The 26,229-nt window shown below is 39.1% G+C and overlaps 4 protein-coding genes across 4 annotated transcripts; 2 read left to right on the forward strand and 2 right to left on the reverse strand.

Moving 5' to 3' along the window:
• Positions 1 to 651: 651 nt before the first annotated feature.
• On the reverse strand, positions 652 to 7,057 carry MONOS_17573 (uncharacterized protein; the record flags this gene model as incomplete). Its single annotated transcript, XM_067870506.1, has 4 exons — positions 652 to 684; positions 989 to 2,668; positions 3,030 to 3,266; positions 3,338 to 7,057. The coding sequence occupies 4 exons, from the start codon at positions 7,055 to 7,057 to the stop codon at positions 652 to 654; spliced, it is 5,670 nt and encodes a 1,889-aa protein (XP_067727527.1).
• Positions 7,058 to 8,547: 1,490 nt separating this feature from the next.
• Positions 8,548 to 9,411, forward strand: MONOS_17574 (uncharacterized protein; the record flags this gene model as incomplete). Its single annotated transcript, XM_067870507.1, has 2 exons — positions 8,548 to 8,999; positions 9,045 to 9,411. 2 exons carry the CDS (start codon positions 8,548 to 8,550, stop codon positions 9,409 to 9,411), a joined length of 819 nt encoding a protein of 272 aa, XP_067727528.1.
• A 15-nt stretch (positions 9,412 to 9,426) lies between these two features.
• MONOS_17575 (uncharacterized protein) lies at positions 9,427 to 12,098 on the reverse strand (the record flags this gene model as incomplete). The annotated part of the gene is made up of 3 exons (XM_067870508.1): positions 9,427 to 9,586; positions 9,958 to 10,366; positions 10,643 to 12,098. 3 exons carry the CDS (start codon positions 12,096 to 12,098, stop codon positions 9,427 to 9,429), a joined length of 2,025 nt encoding a protein of 674 aa, XP_067727529.1.
• Positions 12,099 to 21,656: 9,558 nt separating this feature from the next.
• MONOS_16444 (uncharacterized protein) lies at positions 21,657 to 23,054 on the forward strand (the record flags this gene model as incomplete). Its single annotated transcript, XM_067869353.1, has 1 exon — positions 21,657 to 23,054. The coding sequence occupies one exon, from the start codon at positions 21,657 to 21,659 to the stop codon at positions 23,052 to 23,054; it is 1,398 nt and encodes a 465-aa protein (XP_067727530.1).
• Between the last annotated feature and the right edge of the window lie 3,175 nt (positions 23,055 to 26,229).

Raw genomic sequence — 26,229 nt, forward strand, 5'->3', positions numbered from 1 at the left:
CAACAATCAGCAGAAATGCTCCAACGAATGAGTGTCCAACAAAAAGAGAAGGGAAAAGCTTAAGCAAAATCAACAGAGCAAAAAGTGTTTTTTTGGATTGGCTGTTCAGCGCTGATGCAAAAACAACCGAAACACGAAACAGAAACAGAATGAAAGAGCAGCTGCGAAATCTGGATGATATCCCTTTCCAGACTCACCACATCTGAGCAACCAGCAAATATTCAAAAGAAAAATAACATAAACAAACACACAATCACTCTTTGAGCATTTCACAAACATACTTCCTCTGCATACAAATACAAAATCAAATAAAACTTAACCAGTCCAAATACCTCTCGAAACACAAATAAAATTATTAAAAATACAAAAAAAAATGTTTTTTTTGTCCAAAAATGAAACAGAACGAAAGTGAATGGAAAGAATACATAAAAACAATAAATACACAACAGAATCCTGTACCACCTCATTTCGATGCCCTCTTCTCTTCTCTTCTCTTCTCTTCTCTTCTGTCTCCCTCACCTGCTTCGCTGCCCAATCCTAACAAACTGCCTGCTCATACAAAAACAAAATCTGATTTTGGGTTGCCAGATGAGCTGGCTGAGCTGGCTGTGCTGGCTGTGCTGCTTTGTTTCAGCATTCCGAGAGTGAGATTCATTCCCAGACGCACTTTTCAACAAACAGTCTCTGAAGGCGCGCCAGGTGGAAAGGAAGGGCGAAATGTGTCTTTTGGCGAGTTACTCGAGGAGTCAGATGCCGATGAAGTGGAGGTGGAAGAAGAAGTCAACAAAGATGATTTACAAGCCGATGAAGAAGATGAATTGAATGAGGAAGAGCAAGATGAACGGGATGAAGAGGAGGAAGAGGAGGAAGGGGATGAAGGGGATGAAGGGGATGAAGAGGATGAAGAAAAGGAAGAGGATGAAGAGGAGGAAGAAAAGGAAGAGGAAGCGGTTGTTGCTTGCTTCTCTGATGGAAGCATGTTGCCAACTGACGAGTCCGATGTGATCTCCAGCGCTGCAGACGATGTCGAAGATGGCGTGCTCGCACCAATCGAAGAAGACGATGAAGAATACTGCGGCAGCGTCGAAGATGATACAAGAGACGAAAAAGAAGAGCTGGGAAAGGACGAACTTGACGACGACGGAGCAAAAGTCGTGCTGAATGACGACATCTGATGCGAAGACATGATGAACGAAGTCGACGAAATAGATGGAATGAACGACGTCGAGAAATACGAGGCAGACGCTGTTGGAAGCAAAGAAGACGAGTTGGATGAGGAGGAGGAAGATGAAGAAGACGAAGAAGACGAAGAAGGTGACAGTTGAGAGGAATAGAAATAATGCGATGCACCTAGAACAGCTGTGGATGGAAGGGATGATGTCGGTGATGAAGGCGAAGGAGAAAACGGAGGAGAGCGCGGAGACACAGGAGACACAGGCGACACTGGTGATGCAAGCGACACAGGAGAGACAGAAGAAGACGGAGACGGTGAAAGGGGATGGGTGGATGTGTTGGCAACACTCGTGGGCTCAGAAAGTGCATCCAGATGGTGCAATGCATCGGGACGAGAGCCGAATGCCGCCTCACCTGCCTTTGGGGATGTTGTCGAGCCAAATGGAAGGCACGCCGAAGCAGCCGACACGCTTTGTGTGGTGGTGTTTGTGGTGTTGCCAGCAGATGACACACTTGCAGCTGATGCCATGTCTGCCTGAACACCACTCGATGCAGATGAACCCGATGATGCTGATGATTGTGATTCACGAACACAACCAGAGACACCTTCTTCTGTCTCATCTCGTCTGCTCCTTTCTCCTCCATTGCAACCTCTATCCTCCATTTCCGTCTTCCCACACCTTCTTCTCCGCCTTTCCTCTTCCTCTTCGTTTTTCTCTTTATCGCCATTCGCATCATCTGCAGATCCCACCGTGTCCATCTGCCCTCCTTCCTTTCCTTTTCCCTCCACGCTCCTCACTCGAAGCTGTGATGTTGTAGAACGCATCTTTGTCTTCCCTAGCGGAACAATCCCCATGTTCAGCGAAGTGCCATCTCCCATGCGCGAAAGATAGGAGAAGGTCTGTGAGCGAACAGATGGTGTGTGGAAAGGGAAGCGCTCCATTCCAACAGGACTATCTGAAGAAGGAGAAAAAGAGAAAGAATTTTGTTCAGCTGCTGGAATTGTTGAAGATGAGGAATTTGGCGGGTTGAAAGAAGGAGGAGGCGGAAGAGGAAGAGGCGGATACGGAGGCAGTGGCGGAAGTGCCGGAGGAGCCGGAGGAGCTGAAGGTGCTTGAGGCGCTGGAGAAAAAGAACTTTGAGAGGAGAGCAATTTTTGCTGCGGATGATGCTGAGACAAAGGAGTTGGCAACTTTCTTGAATCAAACCGCAAATCGCATTTTGACTGCTCATTTCGATCGCTTTCATCCTCTTTCCCCTCTTCCCTCTTCCTTCTTCCTTCCTTTCCCCCTCTTTTCTCCTTTCTTCTGCCACCAAGACATGACGAATTGCTTTCCTCTTCTTTCTTTTCTTTTCGCTTTTGACGCCTGCCGATGTGTCCATGCCGAAGGCCCTCGTCCATGTGCTCCGTTCTGCCACCATCTGAATCGCCACCGCGATGCTTGTGTCTGTGTCTGCGTCTGCGTCTGTGCCCATGTCTGTGTCTGTGTTTGCCCTGATAGGATTTGTGCGAATCCTCAAGACCCCCCAACAATCTGCTGCGCCTACACCTTTTGCTCACACTGCTCGTAGACTGCTTGCCAATAGAGCAGAACGAAAAAGAAGAAGAGAAAGAAGAACGCGAAATGGTTGTTCCAAAAAAAGAGCTGGGCGAACGAGGAATAGGCAATGGCGAGGAAGAAATCGAAGAATAAGACGAATGCAACCCTTTCTGATCGCTCTCGTCTCTGCTTGCCCTTTCATCCTTCTCCTTCTTTCTTTTCCCCTTCATTTTTCTTGATGAATTCTTTCTCTTTTTCTGGCCATGTGAAGGAAATAGAGAAGTGTGTTTACCTCCCCTCTCGTGTGCCGGAAACCTCACGCTGCTCATTTCCATCTCCCTTGCACGGCCTCTCTGCTTCTGTCCCTCCAAAACATTTCGCATTATCCCCTCTCCTGTGCTGCCTTCCCCCTTCCCCACACCGGCCACCGATGACGTTGAAGCCCTGCTGGAATATCCAATCCCCACAGATGGCCCAATAGAATGTGCCTTGCGTTGCTGTTGGCTTATGTGATGCTTCAAGTGCAAATGTCTTCTGCAATTGCGATGGCTTCTGTGCAAATGAGGAGATCGATGATGGCTCCGATGGCTTCGATGCGCACGTGATTTCTGCCCCTTACGAACCTTGTGAGCTTCGTGAGCTTCGTGAGCTTCGTGAGCTTCGTGAGCTTTGTGAGTGTTGTCAGACTTATAAGATTTGTGTGTTTGCTTGGGTCGAGACTCCGTTTGTCTCTTCCTCTTCGTATGGCTGGATGCTGAACATGAGGAGGAGGTAGCAATGGGAGATGAAGAAGCAGCAGAAAAAGAAGAAGAAGAGGAAGGAGACTTTGGTTGGAGCCTCGCATTATGCTTGCCAAATGATAACAACGAAGAAGCAGATGATGAAGCTGACAGATGCGTGGTGGGTGTCACAGATGTGCTCGCTGGAGTCACCTGGAACTCCTGCGAAAAGATCGTCTCCAGCTGGTGCCTCTCAATTTGGATGGGTGATGGCCTTTTCGACGGAAGCGGGAGAACTGGAAGTGGAAGAAAGGGAGGCACATTGGAGAAGGGAGATGGGTCAGAAGAGGAGGAGGCTACAGAAGAAGATGAAGACGATGACACTGTTGGAGACGACGACGATGATGATGACGAAGATGATGATGCAAGAGAAGAAGAGGAAGATGTTGTCACTGACTTCGGAATCTGCATCATCACCTCCAAGTCCAGAAACTTCTGCAGCGAGCTTGTTCCAAATGCCGAAGAAGACGAAATAGAAAACGAGCGAGCTGATGAGAAAGACGAAGAAGAACGCGAAGAAGAATGTGAATGCGAACCAGAACAGCTTCCGTTCTTCAGCTCAAACGCCATCGAATCCAGCGAAGACGACCCATTCATCTCTCTTGCCTCCAGTCCATCCATCTTCCGCGGCGTTGCTTGCTCATTCTGATCAAATGCAGATTCCGTCATGCTTGCCACTTTTCCTGCTTCCATCCCCTCTCTCTCCTCCTCCTCCTCCTCCTCCTCCTCTCCATCTCTCTCCCCCTCTTTCCCTTTCAATTCATTTCCTCTCTCATCTTTCTCCTCCCCTCCATTTCCTTTGCCTTCCACAGCATTCGCTACCGCATCTCTTTTCAGACACAACTCATCCCCTTCTTCCTCAACTGTTGTCCCCTTCCCCTTTCTTTTCTGCTTTCTCATCTTCCCTCTTTTCAAACAGAAAATCGGGCAAAGCAAACAGAACTTGCTTCGTATAGGAGTTTCTGCCATCGAACCGCTGTCATCCAAATCACCCTCATCGTCATCATCTTCTTCTTCTCTTCCTTTCGTTCCTGCTCCAATCCCTCTTCTCTTCTCTTCTTTCTTCTTCACTTCCACTTCCACATCTTCTCCATTCTTATTCCCTTTTCCTTCCCCGTTCTGGTCCAGGATTCCACTTTGTAACTTCACACCCTGCATATGTTCCTGCTCAAACTCCTTTTTTCTGCTCCATGCTTCTCCGCCAAGCATCTTCAGCAGCTCATCATCATCATCATCTTCCTCTTCCTCTTCCTCTTTCTCTTTCTCCTTCTGTCCACTCTCCACAAAGCCACCTGCCGATGATCCCGAGCTTGTGAACATAGGAGGTGTTGATGCAGTTTCCAATGAACACGAAAAAGATGAAGACGACCCTGCTGATGATGATGGCAGGGAAGTGTTTGTGAGAGAAAGCCCCAAATGGTCACTCGATTTGACATCCATCTTGTTCTCTTCATCCTTCTTTTCCTTTTCTTTCTCTTTTTCCTTCTCCTTCTTCCGCAGTTCTTTCGCTGCCTGCCGCATCAATAGCCGCGGTGACATCAGCCTTTTGTTCGATGGCGACGAAAACATCACCTCTTCGTTCGCATTGTGCAGCTCCCCCATAAAGTCCTTCATCATCCGCTTGATGTCTGCCTGCCCTCCTTCTCCTTTCCTCTTCCTTCTTCTTCGCTTCTCGCTTTCTTTCTGCCAGTTCCATCCCCCAAAGTCACCACCCATCCCTGACGAATGCAGTTTTTGTCTTTCTTCGTTCGGCCTGGCTGTCTCCGATGCTGATGTCGGACTGCCCTTCTTCTTCCCTTTGACTTCATCTCCATCATCATCATCTTTTTCAGTCTCTTCTTCTTTTTCTTCTTCTTTTTCTTTCCTTCCTTTGTGGTGCACCCTCTTCTTACCCTCTCCATAACAGCTGCTTCCTCCAACCTTCTTCACCTCATCCGAAAACTGCCTGCGAAGATCCAGGCCAGAAGAGGCGTTGGAAGAAGGTGAAATACGAATGGATGCTGTTGCCGATGATGCTGACTGTTCTTGGCGAGTGGCTGAGGATGCAATGGATAAGGAGGCGCTTGGGGTATTTTGTGTGTTGGGAGTGTTTATTGAATGAGCAGGAGATGGAAAAGTGGAAGAGGAAGAAGTAGAAGAAGAAGAAGAAGAAGGGTAAAAGGACTGTGAGACAAGCTGCTGTGACAGGGTCGACGATTGTCTTGTAAATGGAACAAAGTTTGTGTCAAACGAAGTCGTTGATACCGAAGACGGACTCACAATGCGCGACGAAGGCGCAGGCAGAACAGACGACTTGTAGCTGCCTGTCGAGTTGTGAGAAGAGGGCGTGATGTTGTTTGTGTGAGATGTGGAGGCAGAGGTTGTTGCAGATAATGATGATGGACATGATGATGACGAAGAGGATGATTGGGATGACTCGGATGCAGAGCATGTGACAGTGGAAGACGACGCTGTCACGACAGACGCCAAAGAGGTGAACGAAGTGAGCGACACACAGCCACCAACAGCTGGCCCAAATGAAGAAGACGTCAAAGCAGCACCACAGCAACCAGATGATGATGATGATGATGATGATGATGATGAAGCCAAATACGCCATCACACCAGTGGGAGTTCCAGCAAACGGAGAATATGGCTTCATCTCGCACCCCATCCCCGACAACTGCTGCCTCGACAACTCGTTTCTGGTGTGCTGAGTGGACAGAGAGGTCTGTGTGGATGGTGATGAAAAGGCCGATGACTCTGAGCATTCTGATGCACATCCACTTTCTCCATCTTCTCTTTCTTCTTTTTCTTCTTCTCCTCTTTTGCTCCTCTTCAAATCCTCTTCTTCTTCCAACCTCTTCCCTTTCCCTCCTTTATCCTTTGACGCCTGCGCCTGTGCCTGTGTGGATTCGCTTGATGCCTCACTTGATGGCAAGAGACATGGAGATGCTGTTGAGGAGCATGCAAGTGGATGCACCGCTTTTGCTGCTGGATGTTTCGAATTCTTGCCTCCAACAAGACAATTGGAAGACAAAGAAGAAGCAGGCTGGTGCCCATTCATTACCCGCACCCCTGTCTCCTCTGTCTCCCCTGTCTCCCCCGATGCTTCTCGCCCGGGTGTTTTCGAGTGTGGAATCAGCGAGATCGTGCAGTGCCTCGACCTGTGCGCACTCTCAATCTCTGCTGCCACAAGCAGCGGAGGCGCCACCCCATCAGATACACACAGCGACGACAGCCCTGGCAGCACATTCAGAGATGACGACATCGGCGAAAACGAACACTCAGCACTCAGCGATGCAAACGAGAAAAAGGGAGATGCCGGATGGAAAGGCTGAACAGACGAGGAAGAGACGCTGGATGGCTGATGGGCGTGCTTGAGCAATGCCGCTGTCGCTATTGATGATGATGATGATGAAGATGAGGATGAGGATGAGGATGATGCTTGTGGTGGGCTGCTTCTTTCAAACAACAACAACTCATTTGGCCCTTGCCGCTCCGCAAACTGAGGGTTACTAATCTCCCCAACTTCACATTTCTTCCCACTTTCCGAAGACAAAACACCACCATCATACAGCACCATCCCCCTTTCAGACACGCATGATAATCGTGCAGAAGGCACATCGGCCGCTCGAAAAGAACTTGATGAAGAGGAAGAGGAAGTGGAAGTGGAAGTGGAAGAAGAAGTAGATGAAGGCAGAAACAATGGAACTTCATTCAAAGTGAAAGCTTGTTGCGATTGGCTCTGCTCTCCTTCTCCTTCTCCTTCTCCTTCTCCTTCTCCTTCTCCTTCTCCTTTCTCTCCCTTCTCTTCCTCCTCCCCCCACTGTTTGTGATGCACAGGATAGATCGGCGTGGAAGGCGCATCCGTACGCAACACTGATCCCTGCGAGCTCACCTCAAAACATGCCTTCCCGCTCAATGATCCAAAAGACAATTTTTTTCTCTTTCTTCTTCTCTTCCTTTCTCTTCCTCTTCCTTTTCCTCTTCCTCTCTTTCTCCCTTGTCCATCCCCCCTTTTTTTTTGCCCTGCTCTCTGATGTTTTCCTGCACAGCCCATCTGTCTCTCCAAAGGCCTTACGTCTGCTCCTGACTCCATGCTTGCTGCTCTCCCGACTCCCATCCTCATCCCCATCGCTCCGCATTGTCGAACGTGAATAGCAGTCCGAATCTGAATCTGAATCCGAATTCGAATCAGAGTGTGTTTGAGAAGAAGATGAGGAAGAAAAAGAGGAAGAAGGAGAACTAGCCAGATAATCAGAATATTTCATCTTTTCACTCCCATCCTGCTCATCTCCTCTTCCCCTCTTTTCTGTTTCTCTCCCCTCTTCGCATTCCTTCTTCTTCTTCTTCTTCTTCTCCCCAACTCTCCTTCTTCTCCTCTTCCCACCCTTCCCACCCTTTTGTCCCTTCCTCACTTCTGCCCTGTTGATCTTCCGCTCCAGCTCCAAATACACTTCAAATGACCCGCTTCTCAGTGCATCCACCTGCCTCAGCTTCAGATTGATCAGTCCAGATGACACAGAGAATGACGATGAAAACGATGAAGATGAGGAGGACGCTGGAGAAGACGATGAAAAAGAAGAAGAAGGCGACGGCGCCGAAAAAGACAAGGAACATGAGGAAGAAAAGGAAGCAGTTGGAGAAGCAAAGGAAGTTGATGAATATGAGCCACTGGTCGATGCAGATGAAATAGACGTTGGAGAATCTGATCTGCCGGAAGAGGAAGAACAAGTATAAGACGGTGAAGAAGAGTTCGTCTCTCCATTTCCACCCTCTCTGCTTTCCTCTTCTTCTTCTGTCTCCCTGCCATTCTCCCTTCCCTTCTCCTTTTCACTCTCCTTCTCCTTCTCCTTCTCTCTCCTGCCTCCTGGAAGCATCTCTCCCTTAACTGTGACCACCTGACGCACTAACGGCGACAGAGGAGCCAAAGAGCCCGAAAGCATAGGCAGCAAAGATGCTGATGATGAAGACGAATTCGTCGGCGAATATTTCTTCTGCAACAGTGTCGGAGAAAGCAGCACCGACGACCCGCTCACAGGAAACGCCTGCGAATAGCGTGTTGTCGAGTTCATGTACTCCGAATTTTGTGAGTGCAGCACAGATGCAGATGCAGATGCAGATGCAGAAGCTGTTGCGATTGCTGAGACTGACGCTGATGCTGATGCAGACACAGCCAAAGTAGCTGATGACGAAGAAGGCAACGACGCAGCAGAAGGAGACACCGATGAGACTGTCATCCCATGTGCACATGCCAATGCAGAGGCAGAGGCAGGGGATGAAGCAGGGGCTGAAGCAGAGGTGGGGGCAGTTGCTGTTGCCGTTGCCGTTGTTGTGAATGTTGATGTGTGGGTGTGTGAAGAGGTGCGAGTGGGAGAGGAAGAGAAAGAGGAAGAGGAAGAGGAAGGAGACGCAGCCACAAGAAGAGGAGAGAGAGGCGGTGCATGTGTCGGAAGGGGAGGTGGAGAAAATGAAAGGGGTTGGTCACCAAGCTCAGGAGTTTCCGAGCAGCCTGGCAAAGGATTGTCTGAAGCAGAAAGATGCGCATTCTGTTGTTGAAGCAACCGAAGTGGCAAAGAAGAGGAGGAAGAGGAGGAAGAATTAGACAACAATAGCGTTGCGCTTTTGACCAAACCAGGCCCATCCCCTTCGCGTCCGATGTCTGTCTCTGCTTTGGCTTCTGCATCTGTCTCTGCCCCTGTTTCTGCTGCTAGCGTGCTCACAAACTGTGGGTTGTCCTTCGGAAAAGGAGAGGGCGGAAGAGATTCCTTCTCAAACCGATGCTCGCTCGCAAACAGCTGCTCCGCAGGCACAATTATGCTCATCCGCTTCGCTATGTTCCTGGGGGAACAAGATGACGCAGCCGTCTCAGTTCCATGTGAACGCTCATCAGAGCAGTTGTGCCTGCGATGCTGCCTGTTGACTCCCTCTGAATGATGATGATGATGATGGTTAGACGGCAATTGTGGCTGCTGCCGAGATTGTTGTCGAGATTGTTGCTGCAGCATTTGCTGGGACTTGTGGCACTGTTTGCTGCCTTGATTGCTGTGATGGCTGTGGTGTTGGTGATGAAGGTGATGATGACGATGATGCAATTGATGTGGATGACAATCTTGATGAGCGCGTGCATGTTCATTGCCTGTGTTCATTTTCGTCTTTGACTTCAATTTCTCTTTCTGTGGTGATGGACCTGTTCCAGTTTCTGTTTCATGTCGCTGTTGTGTTGCTTTCAGAGCGCGTTGTTCGCATGAACAAGTCGAAGAAGAAGAAGAAGATGATGATGATGAAGATGATGATGAGGAGGAGGAGAAGGCAAAGGGAGAAAGCAAGATTCCATCACCTTCTTCATGATCCATCTCCTTTCCTTCCTCATCGCATTCTTCCCTTCCATCATCAACAACCTCATTGACAGCCTCATCATCCTTTTCGTCTTCCTCTTCTCTTTCACATTCTCTTGCTCCCTCGTCCAGCTTGTTCCCACACTCCTGATCAGGCATCGTCGCCTCCATCGTCGTCTCCATCGCCATTGGTATCGAAATTGGCATCGGAATCGTTGCAGTCGTTGCCTTCTGCTCGTCCTGTCTCAGAGTATTCAGCGAATGTGTCACAGTCTGCTGTAGAGACTCCAACCGCGGGATCGAAATCTGTGCCACGCTGTACGACTCCACAGGCCCAGATGCCCCGCCACTTTGCGCATCGCGCTCATGCAGCACAACTGCAGACTGCTCTTCCTCCGCCTTGCACCTCCCGATCCTGCACTTGGCAGACCCCGGAAGCGTCGATTCCAACGAGGAATCGTCTGAACATGCAGCTGTGATCGAGGTGAGGGTGGTGGATGTGTTGGTAACAGAAGTCGTGTTCGTGTTAATGTTGGCAGCATTGCTGGATGCTGCTGTGGATGTTGATGTGGAGGAAGCCAGAGAATGCTTGGAAGCTAAAGAAGTAGAAGTAGAAGTAGAAGAAGAAGAAGAAGAAGAAGAAGAAGAAGAAGAAGAAGAAGAAGAAGAAGAAGAAGAAGAAGAATGAGAAGGGGAAGAATAAGTTAAATTAGAAGAAGCAGAAGAGGAGGAGGAGAAGGAAGAAGAAGAAGAAGAAGAAGAAGAAGAAGATGATGATGATGATGATGAAAAAGTCGGAGAATATATATAATTCAAATGTTTGGATGAACCTGAGTGGTTGTGAGTGTGTAAATGCGAATGTGAATGGCTGTGGGAGTGTGCGTGGATATGGGAATGATGCAGAAGATGTGCACAGTCGCGATGTGAGTGGAAGACATTGTTACGGGCAGAGGATTTACACGAAGGAATAGATGGAATTGAAGAAGTTGAAGAAGAAAACAATTGCACAATTGATGCTGACAGTTGAGGGTGCTCACAGCAAGGTGTCAAGCATTCTACTACCATAAGCACAAACAGAGCACATGTCGCATCTTCGCAATAGGAGCATACGCAATTGCAGCTCACTCCATCATCGCCTCCAGAAATCTGTTGCATCTTTGAGGAATCAAATCCGTGCAAAGTGGTTGAATGCTCAGATAAGCTCGGAGCAGCTGCAAAAGACAAGGGAACGAGAGGTATGGCAGCTGAAGAAGAAGAAGTAGTAGTAGAAGAAGAAGAAGAAGGTAAAGAAGAAGAAGAAGAAGATGATGATGATGATGAGAAAGAAACTGAAGAGAATGAGCCTGGGCTCCCCATCAGCGGCAGCAGAGGAACAGGTGACATGACAGGAGAAGTGAGTGTCGTTGAAAGCGATTGTCTCCTGACAGATCCTGCCTCAGCAGAAGGCGTAAGAAACGGGGAAAGGATCGAGCGGTTTGACACAGGCGACAGAGCGGTGGGGGTATACTGCGAGGAAAGCGATGAATGCAGAGAAAACAGTGTCTGTGCAGGAGGAGAAAGAGGATGCAGAAGAGTAAGCGGAGATGCAGAGGGAACCTGGCAAGAGCTGCGAGGAGTCGAAGAATTGTTCGACGAGGCTGAAGAAGGAAGAGAAGTCTGTCCAGAGGAAGAAGAGGAGGAAGAAGAAAAAGGAATTGAGGCAGAGATAGACTGTGCATTGCACGAGGAAGCAGAAGAGCGAGCCGATAGATGTAAGTTCGGCTCGTGTGATATTACCAGCGAAGGCACAAGACGCGGCGATGACAGCACAAAAGAAGGTGTCAGACGCAAACTGCTTGCCGGTCCTATGCTCCGAAGCTTGAACTGATCGTCTGCCATGCCAGGCATGCTGCATGCAACGTAGCATGAATCTGGAACTGGATGTTCAGCAGGAATAAGCCGACAGTTGCTACAGCGTTTTGCCTCGCTTGTGGCGGCCTCGTAAGCTTTGTCTGACCACAGGAGCAGCTGCTTCAGAACACGTACCAATTTTCCAACCAGATTCTCGCGATCATCATCCAAAGTGCTCTTGAACTCCTCATTTCTTCTAAGTTCCTGTTTTTTTTCGGAAACAAGCTCACTTACTGTACTATCAATACATGGAGTAATTTTTCGATAGTCTTGGGCCTCCTTCAACATCTTCTCTGTACGTTCATGCAGTTTTTCCACCTCTTCTTCCGATATCCCTTCCCATGTAACCCCTCCAAAGATATACGCCATCGACGTAATCACGCTGTTGATTGGCATGTTTTTACTTCTAAGCTCGCAGCGTTCCACACACGCAAGAATTGTATACAAGGCGTTATATATTTTTTGTCTAAATAATCAAGAAATCGATAAATTTTGTTTAACAAATATAATTATTCAACAAAATATTTTTTATAAAATGTTTATAAACATGCAAACGCATTGAAGGTGCATTTCAGGAATACTTTATTTAAATAAAATGATAATTGTCATACAAGATTTTTCCAAGAATTTGTCCTTCATATGCCGCCCACAACTCAATAAAAAAATAAAACGAATCAAAATATATTAGCTCATCCTTTTCGCTTCCTGAAGTCAAACAGTTGAAAATCGATAATTTAATTTTATCATTAAATTTACTGAAGTGGAATAAAGTAACAATGATATACAAACGCAAAAGCTCAAAAATGAAGTGAATATCTTCTTCTTTAATTGTTGGCAGAAAACGTTCGCAAAATTTCGTAAACCCTTGATACTTCATTCCATTGTTTGGTTTGCAATTCCTTAAAAACCATCTCAGTAAAATATATCTTCCCTCCGGAACATAAAATAAATATTTTAACTCAAATTCACTTTTCAATCCTTCCAGTTCCGAGCCAAACACCTCAAAATGAGACTGCCACCTTACTTCTTCCGTTTGTGTAATGTGCCGTTGCCGTGAACTAACAGCGAGACTCTACTCGTCTCAATGAAATAAAACGCAAAAATTATAAATAAATTAATTAGTAAAGGGTTAATTTTTATTTCTTTTTTCTTTGGGCATTATGACTATAAAAGTCAATGCATTTAAATGGAGTGTTGCTCAGTTATAATAAAACTCAATAAACAGGAAATTTTATGTTTTTCAAAAACAATTTATTATAATTGACATAATTTTGAATTATTAGATAAATTGTGAAATAAAAAAATATTTCAAAATGTTTTATTTATTTCAAGATTCCCCAGTAATTTTAAATAAAAGGCAGTGTTTTTAAGAAAAACCAGTTTTTTTCAATTGTGACCTGAAAGTCTTGCATTTATCAAAAAAACATTTTTTACATGTCGAAGCCAAAAATGCATCAACATTAAATATTATGTTATGTTTTTCATAAATAAAGCTTTTTTTTTGTGAGTTTTTTTAATTATTTTTATCATTTTCCTTCGAATGTGAAAATGAATCGTTTTCTAATAATAATGAATTTTAGCATGAAGATAAACGTTCAGCGAACATTTGCATCCATTTATATCAGAGTTTTGACTCATACCTGTTGAATTTCACTTTTTTGGCATTTTGAACTTTCTGTATTTTAGTGAAACAATGTAATAATCAAAAACAATTGGTTCACACTTAATCAACAAACAATATTTAACAATATTATAGAAATATTTTTCTGTTTTTGAAATTTTCACATTGATTAATACTCACTTACGCAAATGATCAAATCATTTTCAAGGTTTCTCGACACATATGGATTGAAAACAAAAATGCAATTAAAACCGGTTTAAGAGCATTTATTTTTGTCAATTTTAATTATTTTCTACCTATTTTATTTTCTTTTTAAAAAGCTTTCTTGCATAAAGTTTGAATAACTTTTTATCAGCACTTTCTGATTGACATCCATTGCTAAAATGCTGGAAAGAAACGACACAAATTAGATCACGAGAATGCAGTTGCTGTTGTGTATGATTTCTTGATGTTCGGATATTTTTTATTATTTTGAATAGATTTATTTTTCTGGTTTGTTAGATTGAAATGAAGAGAAAAGAAGTAGATAATATTTGAAAAGAATTCAATGAACGATGAAATGAATAAAGAAGAATAGAAATCTATTATAGGATGAAATGTTCGATGTCCTTCATGAAATGAAAAGAAATAAGAAAAAGAAGGGAGAGCAAGTGAGTGATCCATGTCAATGCAATGTTTCTCTTAGTCGCAACTCTGCGCTGGATTCACTTGAATTACGTGTTTTGTACCATCTGTTTAATGTTTTGAACAAAATGGAAAGCAAAGAAGAAAGAAAATTGAAATTATCTTGATGGAATTGAAAAATATTAGAAATACAGTGTGACAATTTTTCTTTCATTTTTGACATTTTCAAATATCATTCTCATTTTTTGATAAGGGATTTGAAAAAGATCAAACCCAGATAACATCAAAGAGATTTTCAAGAATAATCAGGTACATTTCATCCTCACTCATCTTGCCTATCAATTGGCTTGGGTATTTTTATTTAGTTGATTTTTTGAAAAAAGGAGTTTGGAAGATGTCAACGTGAATGAGTAGAGTTTTGAAAGAGAAGCAAAAAGAGAACTGGAATATCTGATGAAATGTGTGTATCGGAAGAGAGAAATAAAAAAGAGAGAAAAGCAAAAGTATTGCTTGTGTTGGAAGATTGCTCCATCAATTTTTGATTTATTTCGATGTTGTTGATTGTGAAATGAAGCATTTACTGGGCTTATTGGAGATATTTCTCGTTTGAATCGAGCAAGGAAAGATAATTGTTGAGAAACATGTGATGAATGCATTGAAACATTAGGTATATCATTTCATCGCTCAGATGCGCAGATTGAGGATTCGCTGAAAAGTGGAGCAATTGATGCTAATTTGGAGGAAGTATTTGAATCCAGTGAGAGAGACATCATGATTGATGGTAACTCCCTTTCAAAGAAATATGAGAAAGATTGAAAGAAAAGACGGAAAATGAATAGAAGGAAGTGAAGCTGAAAGAGATACGATGAAATCTATATGAAGAGATAGAAGTAGAACTTTTCGAAGATTTCATATATGGATTGTGTTATGTTTAGATAAGAGGAAAATGAAATTAATATTTTTTTCAAAAATCATTGAGAATATGGGCGATTATTTTTGAAATCATATTTTTTCATTCTAAAATTTCAGTTCGAAAATTTCACTTGAATATCAACAAAAGAACACTGAAAAAGGAAAAAACTTATAAAAGAAATCATCATCTTTATTTGAGAAAAAACACAAATTATTAACACAATCGTCATGAATTGTGCATTTGTTAACAAATTTATTTCCAAAAATCAACTATTTTGGAAAATAATCACCCCGAAAAAAGTTATGTTTTCAAAAATAACCACCCATATTTATTTGTTTTTTGCTTTTCAGATTTTATTGATATTTCATGCTTTTGTATTTTTGCTTTTCTCATCCTTGAACAAAGCATTTGTTTATCTAAATTGTGAAGCGATCAATTTTTCTTTTATAATCAACGTAAAAAAAGGAAGAATCTAATTTGAAAAATACAAGTTTGTAATTGCTCTTGACTCAAATAATACACTTTTTTCTTCAATGTTGATTAATGAAAAGAAAAATTCGTTCATTTTGAACTTTTGAAAATAAGAAAAAATACAACCATATATCAAGTTGAAAAAAATATTGCTCATAGAAGTTAATTTCTTTCTCCATCAAATCATCACAAAGAATTATAATTTTTGAAAAGTATAGTGGCATTTTTTCCACATTGTTTTTGTATTCTTATCCAGATTTTAATTGCTGAATTCCTATGTAACATTTGAACTCGCGTTTATCGAATTTAATTTTCATGAAATTCAAAAATCAACTGCTCGCTTGCAGGTTGTTTGCATTTTTTAATTCTGTTTAATTGTTATTGCAGCTTCCATTGTTCAACTTGCTGTCAATTTTTATCATGTCCTTCGCAGTTAAAGCACTTTTCTTCTGTTAGTGGTAATATTGCCGTCGGGAAAGATCTTGCTAATTAGCTTCAATTAAACTTCGTATGTGTCATTCTTTGATGATCTGACTTCACACTGAACAGCACTTCTGCCGAAGAAGAAAATGATGAAGAAAATGCCACTGTTCCAATCAAACTTCTCTCTTTGTTTGTAACAATAACAGAATTTTTTTTGTCCCAGTCGCAATAGTTGTTGTCGCACATACATGATTTCCATCCATCAATGTGGTTGTCAAGTTAATCTGTATCTCGCTCATCTCAAAGGCTTTCGTCACTATTTTGCACGGATATGTTGTATTTGCCCCACAAAGCGGAAATGTATCATTTCCACTTCCTGAAATATAAATCGTCTTGTCTTTCAACCAATCCTTTTTAGATGTTTGATCAAACATCCAAGCACTGCATTTGCATAACTGAAGGATTAGAACATTCTCCTTTCATTTGCATTCGTATTGAAAAATTCATTGAACAAATTGATTGAAGACTCAAAAAGTTTATAGCTATCATTATGCAGCACTTCGTGAACATCTGGATTTATTGTTGTTCTGCATTTTAATTCGTAAAAGAACTTAAAATAACATTATAATCCATTGTTTGGAGCTTTTGCTTGAACTTGATAAAATAAAAGACTTTATCCTTCTATCAATGTTGAGCAAAAAATAAATTGAAAATTCTTCATTTTGAATTTTGTGGGAACGCATTCAACATATGTCTCTTCCACAGAATCTGTAAGCAAGAAATAACTGACTGAGCATTCAAACGCGCATGCTCATTATATTCATCAATTATCTGTTTGTTGAATCTCGATGTTTTAATCTGAACTTTCTCGGAAATATATCCATTTTTTGATAAAATGCTTTGAATGTTGACTTTAATACAATCAGGTGCATCTTATCTTCGAATAATTTTCTGTTTTCTTTTCCTTTTCTCGCTTCACAATCACATCTTCTTTCGACAAATTAAATTCTTCAAATTTTGCATGTCATAATCATCTATTCAAATTTTCGAAAACGACATGATATGAAATTTCAGAATTTAATGTCAGAACTTCTTATCTGTCGTCATTTTGTTCAGAATTGAAAAAAAAATTTTTTGATAAGATACCATAACTATCTGATCAAAGATAAAAACAACATTTTTCTATAATTTCAATGTGTAATTGTCTAATTATTGTTTTTTCTTAATATTCATTTTTTTTAATAAAAAGAAAACAATTTTTGAGAGAAAATTATTGGAAAATCTTGAGAATTCACAAAAAACTGTATTTTTATTGAAATTGCTGATTCAATTTTTACCAACAAATGATATTATTATCAAACAATCGTTATAAAAATAAATGCCTATGAATAATTTGATTTTTTAATTTCTAAATTACATTTAAAAACTCAATTTCGTCAAGACTCAAAAAAATGAATTTTTTAAAAATCTTTCCATTAAAAATGAAAAAATGCAATTCAGAACATGGTTGCAACCATTTTTCTATCAAAAATATTTCTATACAAGCTGAAACTTGAAATAACACAAACAATTTGAAATGATCAATTTATTTCTCATTTTATCTATTATCTCATTTCCAAAAAGTTTGCGAAAAATATAAAAAGAAAAATAAATTTTCAAAAAAATCTCGAAAAATTGAAAAAGATTGAATCATTCACAATAGAAAAAATGTTGGTATTCAATCAAAAAATTTTCATTTTAATATATGGAACTGATCAGTTCATTCTTTTTGATATATTTTTTATCATGGAACAATCAACATTGCAAAACATTCTTTGTAATGTCGAAAAAAGAATTGCACTTCCCACGCATGTTGAAACTGTTTCCACATCAGTGAAAAAATTATTGATTGAAATATCATTAGAATTTATTAAGGATCCTTTAAATGGATTTTTTCGTCTTACTGGATTTTCAAAAAATGAATTTGATATTCTTCTTTAACTTCTCGATCAAGAAATTACTCCGCATCGAGGTAGAAAAAAATATATCAACACTTTCGAAGACCAACTTTTTATTTTATTGAATTTTCTTCATCTCGGATCGACTAAAATGACAAGTAATATTACAAAACCATATTACAATTTTCATTCCGCAGTGATCCATTTATTACATGACATTTGTTGCTCGGTAAAACAACCACTTTTGGACTTGCTGTTATCTTTTAGAAATGATCTTGTGAGAGAAATTCAGGATGTGGGATTAATTGTCGATTGTACTATTCTACCAATAAACCGACCAAGTGGAAAAATAGAAGACGGAATGAAGTTTTTCAGTGGAAAGCACCATACATATTGTGTTAAAGTGGAAGAAGGAGTCAATCCCAAACTTGGAATTGCCAGCACTATGCGATATTTTTCCTGGAAGCACACACGATTATGTTGTGTTTCAACATCATTATCCAATGTTTGAAAACAAATTAGGAAAAGCAAAACTGTTGGCAGACTCAGCTTTCATTGGAGCAAAAACATGGCTAGGTGCACACATTACGAAGCCGTGTGGAACGCCGGAGTTATCTAAGCACAGGGTGATCATTGAGCATTTTTTCGGAAGGTTAAAGACGGTCTTTGCTGTATTTCGACAGCATTTGCCATTAAGCATCGAAGTAGTTGGAGATTTTTTTATTGTTGCTGTTTGTTTAACAAATTTTCATATTTTACAGAATCCTTTAACAGCCTCAGATTTAGAAGCCAATTATATTTTTTTGCTGAATTACAAATGGAATATGCAAGAAAGCAGAAAGCAAAGAAAGAAGCAAATCAGAAGTATTTGGAGAAACAAAGAAATAGATTGAATTCATCATCACCTACAACATCATGTTCTTCATTATTTCTTAATGACGATTTAGGCTTGTTTTTATTTTTTGACCCATATTGATGTTTTATTCTTTGAAAAAACAACATTTTCATCAACAATATACCATTATTAATTAATTTTAGAAGTCTTAATGGAAAGCTGTAACCCATACTCAAGTGCAACGATAAGTGAAAAAGATCATGAAAAGAAAAAAAAAAGATGAAGGTTTGTGAACGAGAAGAAAGAAATAGAGAAGAAAATGAAGATCAAAGAAAAATTGAAAATGAAGTCAACGATCATGAAACCATAGACTACACATCTTCATGGCATCTTCCCTCCCAATGGAAATCTGCGTGTCTTCATAGAGTTTCATCATCAACTGATTTTCCAATTACATTTTGCTCATCACAATCTTCCTCGACACAACCTTCTTCAACTCAATTAGCAGCAACACAATCTTCTTCAACTCAATTGTCTTCAACTTCACAATTGCATTCAAATTTGGTGTCTTCATCAATACCCTCGCAACTTCCTTCTCTGCCTCTACAAAACTTGTATTTTCCTTCAAATCTCACTCTTCCTTCTTCTTTTTGCATATTTCCCACTCGAAACAGCAGCTTTCAATCATCTTTGAATTTCACAGCTTCTTCAGGTTCAATTTCCACTCGAAGCAAAACTTCTTCATCTGAAAATTATTAAACTTCTATTTGAAATATGAAATCAGAAAGAAGCAAATTATTTTGATATTTTTGAATCGCAGATTTAGATTTAAAGGGAGTTTTATTACTATTATTTATTCTTTTTGTTTTTGATACTATTATTTCCAAGTTGTTCATTATATGTTATTTGTTTTGCACATCACTCACAAATAAAACAAAAGCTGTTGCTAAAATTCTTTAAACATTCTTTTTTTTCATTTATCTTTCTATTTTGTGTGATTGAGATGAAAAACATTTCTAATTAACAAAACTTTGACAATATAAAAAGGATTTTTTAAATTATGTTAAAAATAAGACAAAAAAAGTTATTTAGTGAAATTTGATATGAGAGGTTAATAAAAAAAGAAAAATAGATCAGATTCATGTCAATGAAATTTTTTAATATTCCATCCTTACCTTGCTTTTGAACAAATTTAAAAAGTTTCAAGAATCGAATCAAACATACAGAAACAATAAAATACTAAAAGAAACATTTTAATACTGAACAAACAAACCTTCTATTTCATATTTTTTTATAGTTTTATTTTGTTTGTAATCATTAATTCTTCAATTAAAAAAACAGCGATCACCAAAGCTTTGATCATAAAAATGCATTTAATGGCAGAAAAAAGAAAAGTTTATTTCAAAAAAGATTGAGCCATTCGCGATAAGAAAAAAACATTCACATAAGAATAAACAATTCGCAAAAGAAAAACACATTCGAATATAGGTCTAATCTGTAATAATTTAGAAATACATATTTTCTGCCAATGGTAATTTTTCGATGTTGGTGTAAACGTGTGTTACAGATAAAAAAAATATAAATAATAAAAAATAAAAATCTGTCACTTCCGTCAGTAATTGAAAATCCACGTCTGTGTTAGTTTTTTAAATAAATATTAATTTTTACTGATTTTGGGGGATTTCGTTATATAAATCAATTTTCATTCATATGGGGCAAAATATTTAACTTCAGGCATTTTCATTGAAAAATTTTGCATTTTTGATTTAAATTTTGTGAATAGAAATTATCAACAAAATGGGATCATTTTAATTCAAATGGATGAGGTTACAAAACATAATGTTGCAATGTCAATTGCGTTAGTATTCGGATCAGAAAATCCAATTTACTCGAAAATCTGAGTTCGTTTTGTGAAGTTCTGAGTGAAATAAAAATTTAATGCTTCGTGCAAAAAAAGCTTTAAATCTTGTATTTTCCCCCATATATTCATTTTTTTTTATTCTTCAAACTTCACTTCATTTCATAAATGAAATTAAAATTTCTTCCCTTCCGGATACTGCTACCATTGACAGTCACTGACTTCACTGATGGTCCGATGATCAAAAAATTCCAAGTTTGACTTTTTTTCAATATCCTTTTTAAAAAACGTATTTTTATTCTTCGCTTATATTAATTAATATTAAATAGAGATATAGTATATCAGTTATAGATCCATCTTGATTAAGATCAATCAATATTATCTATTTATGTATGTCTGATGGTAGTTGTCATTTTGTATAATAAGTTAGAATAAGCAGTGTGGAGAGATAGATGATCGATACTTATTGCTAATAGAATTATCGATGACTATGAAGGCAGTGTTGTTCGATAAAGATGGGGTAATTGATTGGTGTATTCGATATGTATCTATAGCTGATATATCATATCTCCAGGAAGGATATTTGCTAAAAGATTAACTGAAAGATTAACCGGAGTGTCGAAGATGGTGAAATTAGTGTGAAAATTAGTGTGATCGTTTGTGAAATCGCTTGTGAAATCGTCAAATATAAATAATTGATTAAGTTTTTTGTTTTATAGTAAATGGGTCGGAAGAAGATATACGCAACTGTGGAAGAAGCGAAAGCGGCTCAACAAAAACAAATTAAACAGTTTCAGGAAAAACGTAAGGAAGAAACTAAGTATTACAACGAACATGTATCTGAGAAACAGAAGAAGTTGATTAAGATATTGAGGAGAAAGCTTATTGAAAGTGATGAGTCGTTAGATGAGTTGATGGAAAATGTTAATGGTTAAGGTGAATGAGTTTATTTTTGGTTGGAAGAGTTAATTGTTTTGCCTGGACCGGGTTGATAGTCCAGGCAATGTGAGTGATGCTGTGGCACGGATATATTATGTTAAATCTCCGTGCAGGAGAGTGGACAGGTGGAAAGGACTGGACAGGATAAATTAAATTCTCCAAAATATGTGGGCAAACGGGCAAACTGAGCAAAGTGGGCAGAATACATTTAATGTGAAAATTAACTGTTCCCCGTCAAAGTTCGACATTAACCCCCACGTCATCTTCCTCGTAAATGTTCGTTTCAAAAATAAATCTGTTTCATAAAAATTTTGATTTTTTAATTTTTATAAAATGACAAACCCCCAAACAGACACTGACAACGTAATCCAACAACTAATCGATTCAATTTCAACAGAACAGCAAACGCTGGGAGAACGAATGAAATATCACATCGTTGACTTGTTCGAATACAAGAAATACTCTGACAAGAAGCAGGACCAACGACACACTGGAACAGCTGTCGATATCAGCAAATGTGAGGATCTTTATGTTGTTGATGTTGACATTAACAAATCCCTTCAACCTGAACAAACGAAAACCATCAGAAATTCCATTCTCGACAAACTCTCACGAAATGTCGGACTTGTACAAACAGCTCATGGTGGTCTTCACATTTCCTGTGAGCTGTGTGGTTATCCCCTCAAATGTTCTTTACAAACCAAAGTGTTCACGAGTCCAGAGTACGATATCTTCATTTTTGCGGGCATTGGAGATCAAAAACAGAGACTTGTTGTTCAAGCTGACTTTTCATACCGAGAGATGAAAGATGGCAAGAGAATCATCACCAAATATATTCTCCTCAACAATTACAGAGAGCTCACAGATCTTTCTCCACTCGAGAGTGTTCTTGACGTATTCGGTATTGACCTCAAAACAGAGAATACATCAGCGACAATGGCAGCTGAACTACACAATCTTCTCACACAAGATGGAATCGCTGATATGTCTTCAACTGTCGCTCTTGCTCTTGTTGATGGACTCAAAGATGTTGAAATGCACAACACAGGTTCTTTGTCACTTGATTCTGAGTTAACTCTTTTATCGTTATTTGCAGCTCTCAACTCTCTCGTCAACATTAACGGTTTCGACAACCAATCAATAGATTTTCTTTTCAATCAAATCAAAGATACAGCTGCTCTAACAGCAAATGCAATCACTCACTACGAAGAGAAACGAAATAGATACAGAGATCACAAGTCACATCCATTTGTTCTACAAAAGATTGTCAAAAGATGGAATCCAACATATTACAACGATGTGATCATTCCACTCCTCAGAAAAGAGAATGAGCAAAAGGAAGAACCTCCACGAGAGATTACAGTTCATGAAATTGATCTCAACTCATCGTTCTCGTTTTCTGAAATCAGGGATAAAGCTTGTCGAAGTCAATACTCCTCACTATCTGAAGTCGCTGAAGATCTCACAAAAGTTCTAAGGTTTGTCGAAGCAAGGATGGAATTCATTGTGAAAGAGTTTGACATTCACTCCTCTTGTTATTCAATAATATTCAAGATAAAATCAGCAACGTACGAACTGTTCAAAACAATAAAACTCTGGCATGATGATAAAAAGACTCTCACAGTTGAGACAGCTTTCGAACAATACTCTCATGTTCTATCGATCGATGGGGTGAAGTTCTTCTCAGATAACCTTCGAATATTCTCTCTGTTCCATGGGTTCAAATACTAAATGGCAAACGAGCAAAATGACGAAATCATCAAACCATTCCTCGATTTCACACGAGAAGCAATTGCCAACGAAAACGAAGAACTCTATCAACACACCCCCTGTTGGAATGCGTCAATTATTCAAAATCCTGGTAAAAAAGCAGAAACATCACTTGTTCTCAAAGGTTTGCAAGGTATTGGAAAGAATGTCTGGACAAATGTTCTTGCTGAACTGTTGGCAGGATATTCATGTCCAAATGTCACAAAGATTGCAGAACTAACAGGACAGTTCAACTCCATCGTTGAAGAGAAAATGCTCATTTTCTTAACGAATTGAAAAATATTGGAGATGATCGAACAGCTAACTTTGACGCATTGAAGAGTATTATCACAGATTCAACAATCAGAATCAATGAGAAGAATCAGCCAAGAAGAACAGTTGAAAATGTAGCTAATTTCATATTTGTGACAAATCACACATACCCGGTAAAGATTGAGATTGGTGACGGAAGATATGTTGTTTGTGATTGTAACTCAAAATATAAGAACAATCTCACATTCTTCAAAGAATTCACAAACACTTTCGACAATGAATTCCATGAACAACTTTTTTATTATTTCATCAGCAAAGATCTCACCAATTTTAACACAAGGGCTATTCCAACAACGGATGCAAGGGAAGATATCATTGCAGTATCACTCTCTGTCATCGATGTGTTCTGACAGGAGCATTTCAATAAACTCAAAGAAGGGTGGAGATTCTCTGAAGCACTATGTTTCAGACCAGTTGAATACAAGAACGATCGCTCATTCCAACTGGCATTTAAAGACAGATGTGAGAGAAAACAAATGTGTGGAAGTCGAAATCAAGTGTTTTGTTATAAACTCAAGCAAGAGTATGAACAACTCCTCTAACGACGTGAAGATGAAGATGACATCGATTGTTCTGCGGAAATTAACAAAACACATTCGATTTATTGGAATCATAAATACACAAAGGATACAAAAGTGTGTGCCACCTGTTATATACCACCAACGATTCCATATGGCAATGTGGCAAAATGACAACACTGTCGAAATTAAATAAAAACACTCAAAAACATAGTAAATAAGGTGGAAAATGCCCATGTTGGCAGAAATGGCATGTTGGCAGCTCTTTTCAGATGAAATTGAAAGATCCTGACTACCTGACTACCGGACTACGCTTCCAGCACGGAGATTTTTGTCAATATTTCCCTTCATCCAGCATCTTGACATTGCAACAATTCGCTATCCGGTCAACCGATTTACACTTTTCCCAAGTGAAAATATAGATGTTTGCAATCCATCATAATGCCATAGTAGTTACCGTTTGATACAATCTACGATACAACGAACGTGTGGAGTCTGTAATGTTTCATCAATTTGCACATTTCCTGACCAGCTAAACCAGTGCAGGTGTGACAGTTAACTCATTCAACCAATACTAATCACATTCAACTTACCCATTAACTTTTTCCATCAACTCATCTAACAACTCATCACTTTCAATAAGCTTTCTCCTCAATATCTTAATCAACTTCTTCTGTTTCTCAGATACATGTTCGTTGTAATACTTAGTTTCTTCCTTACGTTTTTCCTGAAACTGTTTAATTTGTTTTTGTTGAGCCGCTTTCGCTTCTTCCACAGTTGCGTATATCTTCTTCCGACCCATTTACTATAAAACAAAAAACTTAATCAATTATTTATATTTGACGATTTCACAAGCGATTTCACAAACGATCACACTAATTTTCACACTAATTTCACCATCTTCGACACTCCGGTTAATCTTTCAGTTAATCTTTTAGCAAATATCCTTCCTGGAGATATGATATATCAGCTATAGATACATATCGAATACACCAATCAATTACCCCATCTTTATCGAACAACACTGCCTTCATAGTCATCGATAATTCTATTAGCAATAAGTATCGATCATCTATCTCTCCACACTGCTTATTCTAACTTATTATACAAAATGACAACTACCATCAGACATACATAAATAGATAATATTGATTGATCTTAATCAAGATGGATCTATAACTGATATACTATATCTCTATTTAATATTAATTAATATAAGCGAAGAATAAAAATACGTTTTTTAAAAAGGATATTGAAAAAAAGTCAAACTTGGAATTTTTTGATCATCGGACCATCAGTGAAGTCAGTGACTGTCAATGGTAGCAGTATCCGGAAGGGAAGAAATTTTAATTTCATTTATGAAATGAAGTGAAGTTTGAAGAATAAAAAAAAATGAATATATGGGGGAAAATACAAGATTTAAAGCTTTTTTTGCACGAAGCATTAAATTTTTATTTCACTCAGAACTTCACAAAACGAACTCAGATTTTCGAGTAAATTGGATTTTCTGATCCGAATACTAACGCAATTGACATTGCAACATTATGTTTTGTAACCTCATCCATTTGAATTAAAATGATCCCATTTTGTTGATAATTTCTATTCACAAAATTTAAATCAAAAATGCAAAATTTTTCAATGAAAATGCCTGAAGTTAAATATTTTGCCCCATATGAATGAAAATTGATTTATATAACGAAATCCCCCAAAATCAGTAAAAATTAATATTTATTTAAAAAACTAACACAGACGTGGATTTTCAATTACTGACGGAAGTGACAGATTTTTATTTTTTATTATTTATATTTTTTTATCTGTAACACACGTTTACACCAACATCGAAAAATTACCATTGGCAGAAAATATGTATTTCTAAATTATTACAGATTAGACCTATATTCGAATGTGTTTTTCTTTTGCGAATTGTTTATTCTTATGTGAATGTTTTTTTCTTATCGCGAATGGCTCAATCTTTTTGAAATAAACTTTTCTTTTTTCTGCCATTAAATGCATTTTTATGATCAAAGCTTTGGTGATCGCTGTTTTTTAATTGAAGAATTAATGATTACAAACAAAATAAAACTATAAAAAAATATGAAATAGAAGGTTTGTTTGTTCAGTATTAAAATGTTTCTTTTAGTATTTTATTGTTTCTGTATGTTTGATTCGATTCTTGAAACTTTTTAAATTTGTTCAAAAGCAAGGTAAGGATGGAATATTAAAAAATTTCATTGACATGAATCTGATCTATTTTTCTTTTTTTATTAACCTCTCATATCAAATTTCACTAAATAACTTTTTTTGTC

The sequence above is a fragment of the Monocercomonoides exilis genome, assembly GCF_001643675.1.
Source record: "Monocercomonoides exilis strain PA203 chromosome Unknown scaffold22-1379369, whole genome shotgun sequence".
NCBI classification, from domain to species: Eukaryota; Preaxostyla; order Oxymonadida; family Polymastigidae; genus Monocercomonoides; species Monocercomonoides exilis.